Here is a 6000-nt window from a genome sequence, read left to right as displayed (position 1 = left end):
GAGAAGTGTATCTTAAAAGACCTGTTTTACAACCACAATCTGCACTACGGTGCACTGAGTGAGGTGAGTCATGCAAGTGTAGAATCGATCTTTTTATTTAGAACGATGATATTTCACGGACTTTTGAAAATTTATTATGATTTTTTGAAATACTACATTAAAAAATTATAACCGGAGTTTTGCTGGCACCCTCTTAAATTTCGCACCCAAGGCAGTGCCTCATTCATTTGGCCCTTGTCCTGTCCTGCCTACTGTCACACCACGACCTAAATCTGAGAGTAGAGCAGCCAGAAAAACTGGAAGGAAAAGAACCCTGTTCCCCACCTGAGTTTACCCTTCTGCCCTAGAGCTCTACCCCGGCCCAGGGAAGTGGGCACAGGGAGCGTACTACAGCTCCCACAAGGCCACGCGGGACGGCGTCCTAGCTTATTGGCTGCGCGGGTCCCGTCCTCCTCCCGCCCCTCCCCGCCCCTGCTGGGATGACCCCGGGGGCAAGTGCCCGGCCAGTGTGCTCCCGAAGCCGGCTGTGGGCTGCGGCTCTGCTGGGATCAGGCTTCATGGCGGCGCAGCCGCTGTCCCGGATGCTGCGGCGGCTCCTAAGGTCCAGCGCCCGGAGCTGCAGCTCAGGGGCTCCAGTGACACAGCCCCGCCCCGGGGAGTCCGCGCGAGCTGCCTCGGAGGTGAGCCCACCCCGCCCGTGTCCACAGCTTCCCGGGGCGGGAGTGGACCGGGCACACTGCCTTTTTCTCTCAGTAGCTCCCGGCCTATCTACTTGACCGCTTCTAGGAGGGACCCCTTGGTACTCCTCAGTGGAACGATGTTCTCCAGATGCACCTCCTGGTCTCACCCGCTAACCCAGCGGGAGAGGCTCCTGGGAGTCCCGCTTCAGAACCTCCCTGCCCCCCAGCCACGCCACCCCTGCCGGCTCTGAGCTTGGCCAGAAATTGGGGGAAGCAGAGGACTGGGACTTTGGGTCCAGTGAGATACCTTACTGGTACCCTTCAGCCTTGCCTTGCACCCACCCTCTTTCTTAAACATTTTCCCTCCCTAGCCCCAGAGCTCAGAGATCAGGTGTCCCTGTGACACCTGCTTCCTAGTGTGACTGACTAAACATGTCACCTCGGTGTCACCAACGGTGAGTTGTTACTGTAGTCCCAGGGTTCTGTAACCCATCCTTTACTGACTCTCCTTGTCTCATTTTTATTAACCTTGGGAGGGTTCAGTCAGAACAGAGCAGGACTGGCCTCTACAGGTTAGAAATTAATACCTCTGACTTTAGGGTTTCGGGAAGGATCCCTCTGACCTTGACAGCACCCCTCAGAGTGTTTCAAGTCATGAAAAGTTTTAGGTTTTGGTTGTTCTTCTGCTCAGGTGGTTAGGGAATAATTTGAGGGGAAAAGCACCTCTTTTTCATTTAGTGAAACCTCTTTTCGATACCTAGCTAGTCGTTTTTTCCCATATCCCAGAACTAGGCTTCCTGTCCTGGGATTCATAAGATCACTGCTCCCTCCTCCCCCATATTGCTCAATGACTTCCGCCACATTTGCTTTCCCCAAACCTAAGCCCCTCTGGGATCCTCAGATAAGCAGGCCCATGGTTGGGAAGTGAAGACTTTTTTAGTATCCTCGAACTCTTGAACATCGTTGAAGAGATAGTAAAGCCAAGATGGCTGAGAGATCTTTAAAGAATTCAAGAAAAGGGGACGTTTCTTCTCCACTCCCCCAACCCCCAGTTTATTTTGTACTGGTGTTTCATGAGAGAGAACCTGTGTTGAGTGGCTCACATGTGGAAGCCGTTAGTCCTCACTAAGCCATGTAAGGTGAGGAGAGTTTGTATGTTCAGGTGAGGGGGCTAATCGAAGTTAACTTTCCTCCAGTCGCAGAGCTGTAGAGGGCAAGGAACTCTAATGCTTTTCTGTCCTCCCTGTGTGGAGGCCAGGGAGAGAACCTGCTCCTGTCCATCCCTTTACACTGTGAAGGGAGGGGTAATGTGGCAGAAAGGAGAACATAGACTCTGGGGCAGCCCCATCCCTTATTAGGGGATTCACCAAGTCCCCTTACCCCTCAGTGTCTGTTTTCTCATCTGCAAAGTGAGAATAAAAGTGTCTACTTCCTAGAATGTCACAGGGATTAAAAGAGTTAACATATGTTAACGTATATACTTAGAACAAAGCTTAGCCCGTGTAAGTGCTGTGTTATGTAAATGTTGGTGGTAATTACTATTATCCATGCTGCCACTGGCACATGCTGTGTCCTGTGAGTCCCCTCCCATCTAGACTTGCTGGATAGCTATTCTGTCAACTCACATTAAATCCTGGACATCTCATTAGGGTTATCTTCAGCAGACTGGGAGTTCCCGAGGGCTGGGTGCACCTCTGCCTTTCTATCCCCACAAGCGCTTAACACAGGGTTGTGCAGGCAGTGGATTCAACCAATAATTGTAGCTGCTTGAAACTTCGAGTCCCGTGGCATAGTAGACCACACTGGACAGGGAGTCCCTTGTTTTCACCTGCCAGTTTCGCCTCCAATTTCACCTGGCTTCTGGGGCTGTCACTTCCCTTTGCTTCATGTTTATAAAATAAGAGGGCTGGGCCAGCCCATCGTAAGATGGGGGAGGGTACAGAAATCTGTCACTCTAAGGGGAAGTGAGTCTGGAAGTGGATCTGTTCTGCTCATCTCCAGAGCTTGCCAATTGGGGTGGGGACACCTTGAACCCCTTCTTGCAGGGTCTGTCTCTCCCAACACGCCCACACAGGGCTCTGGTAGTCTGGTTTGGGATGGGAGGTGCTTGGAGAGCTAGGATGGAGAGCCACTGGGCATTGTTTGCGTGGCAGGGTGAGGATGTGAGGGAGAGAAGCGAGGTGTAAGTGGGAGCTAGCTGTACGGAAAGGTGGCCATGAGCTGAGTTCAAGAACAGGTCGAGTAGCTTCTATATATGGAAAGGGGTAGTGTGTGGGTCAATGGGGAGGTGGGTGGAGGAGACACAGTGACCTGTCAGCCTGTGTCTGAGGTGGCCCAGACAATCTTTGCAGGGTTCAGCCCCGCCTGGGAGTGCTGTACCCCTCTTTCTCCCTCTGAGGCTCCATAAGGGCTTTGTTGGGCAACGACGAAGCCCGCTGCCTGTGGTGGGGGAAGCAGGGAGAGTGAGTCTAGGCAAGGCAAAGGCACCCAGCTGTTCAGGGGGCCAGAAAAAACAAATGCTGGCTAGGGGTTAGGCTGCAAGGAAGTGGGTGTGGGTGAAGGTAGGAGGAGTACAGCAGGGCCTGGTGAGGGAGAATGAGGGGGAGGAGGGAAAGAGGGCTTTTCAGGGGGTCATCTTGACTTCCAATCTGCCCAGCTCCTCAAAATCCATGTTTCAGCGAAATGTGACTGTCCTTGTCAGAAGCCATACGTGTAAAGATGTCACACTTAGGGTGGGAATGTGGGGAGGGGGAAGGAGAATCAGGCTAGGCTAGGCTCTTTGCTGGGTCCTCTCATTTAAAAGAGATTAATTTTAAGAGGCCCTTAGTATACATCATCCCAATAGCAGGGTAAATCAGGGCCACTGATATTTAGATTCGGAATGTGCTTTTTTTCTCCTGAATAACCCTACTTCCCTGTTTAGACTTTGGAGCTATGTGAGGGCTAGCCTTTAGCAGTCAAATAGATGCCCAAGATTAGTGACTAGTAGAGGAAGGCACCTTGAGGGCAGGGTCCCACTTTAATGCCTTTGTCCCACCCTTCCCCACCCCCTTCACCCCACCCCAATCTGCATTGGGTAGACATGAGATGACCAGTAGTGTCTGGCAGGCTGCCTGGTGCATGCTTATTAGCACCAGTATTGGTGGTCCTGGGGATGCTCAGACCCCACGTGGGTGGTGCGGCAGCAGCTTTGAAACCCCGCCTCTGGCCATCTGCTGTTAGTAGGGTTGGAAGGCCAGGGTCTTGGAAGGGAAGGGAAGCTGACAAACTAGAAAAACTGATCACAGCACACAACGGTGTTCCTCCACGGATCACTGATTGGAAACCTCTGTGCCAGGAACTCCTCCAGTTGAGTTAGGTTGGATTATTATTTCCACAGCATAGATGAGGAAACTAAGGTTTGGAGAATTTAGGTGACTTGCTCAACAGCTAGACCAGGCTTGTAATATAGGCTCGTCTACTCCAAATCCTGTGCTCAGAACCACAACAACTCGCCCTGGATTCAAATAGCACCTAGCGCTTGGCGTCACTAGGCTGATGGTTCTCAGACCTGGCTGCACAGCTGAGGCACTAGGTTAAGCTAGAATCTTTGGAACAGGGCTCTGTCATCAGTCCTTGAAGCTCCTTGAGTGATTTTGATGTGCTGCCAGGGTTTTGAACCACTGTACCAGGTTAAACCATTTTGACAGTAGAGACGATCTGGGAAATGATTACCCCCATGTTAACTGGGTTTTGCATATACGACCTTTCTGTTTAGGGACAGGACTATTTGTTCATGTGATTCAAAATGTACCGACATCCTGTGCTAGACACTGGGGATACTGAATCAGGCAGGATGACTTCTCACAGAGAGGAAACAGGCCGGGCCAGGCTGGGACCCTGGGAATATGATTCGTTTAGGGCTTCCTACTACTTCTGACATGTCCCAGCCCTCCTGAGCAAGCAGAGTTACTGTCTACTCTGTCCTGTAATTCCCTCTGAATCTTGCTCCTTTGACTGGTGCTGATATTTTTTTCCTCCAGGAGATTTAAGGGACAGGGAAAAAAGTAGAAGAATGAAAGTAGGGCATGCAGTGTCAGAGGAGAGAAGATGCAGGAATGAGGCTCGTTAATATCTAAGTAATGAGTTTGCATTGTTGGCAAGGTGAGAGTGTGTGTGTTTAGGAGGCTGGATTCAGAATGGTTGGTACACATAGGGTCACAAAAGTTCTTAAAAGTGAAATCTGACCAGCCTTTCCCATTGCCAGAACAAAAGCACTGAATTCCATTCTTTTTTTGAGAGAGTCTTGCTCTGTTGCCCAGGCTGGAGTGCAGTGGTACAATCTTGGCTTACTGCCACATCTGCCTTCTGGGTTCAAGTGATTCTCTTGCCTCAGCCTCCCGAGTAGCTGGGATTATAGACTCCTGCCACCACACCCAGCTAACTTTTGTATTTTTCAGTAGAGACGGGGTTTCACCATGTTGCCCAGGCTCGTCTCCTGACCTCAAGTGATCTGCCCTCCTCGGCCTCCCAAAGTGCTGGGATTACAGGTGTGAACCACCACACCCAGCCCCTAATTCCATACTTGATTGCTCCATCACACTGCTTGCGCTCAGATTTCTGCTGAATCACGTTCCTTGGTCCTCTCACCTCCCAATTATTTGATTTATTTTGACTCCTCCCCCATCCAGCCACCCCATCCCCCCAACACGTTAAGACTGGGTTCAGTGGGGTATCTTGGCAAGTGAAGAAGCAGAATCTGGGGTGACTAACATGACTGAATTGCAAATAGCTGTTGACGAAAAAGAAGGCACAGCACGGCAATACATTCAGATTCCCAGGTATCTCATCTGGACTCTGGTGGCTGATGGAATTCTTGATTATGGAGGGCCCCCACCCCACCCCTGGGGCTGTCTGGAAAGGCAATGGGGTGAGTTTGAGTTTTCTCCGTCACACCGCAGGGAGGGAGGAAGTGACTGTTGTGATTATAGCAGACTGCAGTTAGAGAAGTGACTGCTGCTTACTCCCCACGGGATGGTGAGCAGGGCTTCTCGGAGGTGGTGGGAAATTCTCCTGGGATGAGTAGAGTGAGGAATGTTTTATGGGCCCAGAAAATCAAGAGCAGCCTCACACACACTCTCATATCTCTTATCTTTGAACCATTCAGTGGCTCTTGACCCAGTCAAGGGCTGCCGATGAGAATTACCTGGAGAGGTTGAAAACATAACAGCTTCAGAGATCCATATTTAGTCAGTCTCCACTGGAATCTTTTTTTAAAGTTCTCCAGATGGTTCTAATGTGCAGCTGGAGCTGAGGAACTTACTGAAGCAAATACTTCTTC

At 50.7% G+C, this 6000-nt stretch overlaps 1 protein-coding gene across 3 annotated transcripts in view; it reads left to right on the top strand.

Annotated features, from left to right (window-relative positions):
* The first annotated feature begins 479 nt into the window (after positions 1-479).
* The window catches only part of MOCS1 (molybdenum cofactor synthesis 1), a 28066-nt gene continuing 22545 nt past the window's right edge, over positions 480-6000 (top strand). For all 3 annotated transcript variants that reach the window (XM_038006045.2, XM_038006044.2, XM_007972694.3), the window contains exon 1: positions 480-680. In XM_038006045.2, the coding sequence (XP_037861973.1) occupies positions 480-680 (201 nt within the window). The remainder of the gene's footprint in view (positions 681-6000) is intronic.

The sequence above is a fragment of the Chlorocebus sabaeus genome, chromosome 17 (genome assembly GCF_047675955.1).
Source record: "Chlorocebus sabaeus isolate Y175 chromosome 17, mChlSab1.0.hap1, whole genome shotgun sequence".
Lineage (NCBI taxonomy): Eukaryota > Metazoa > Chordata > Mammalia > Primates > Cercopithecidae > Chlorocebus > Chlorocebus sabaeus.
Note: the sequence above shows the minus strand (reverse complement) of the source record. Positions and strands in the feature narration are given on the sequence as shown.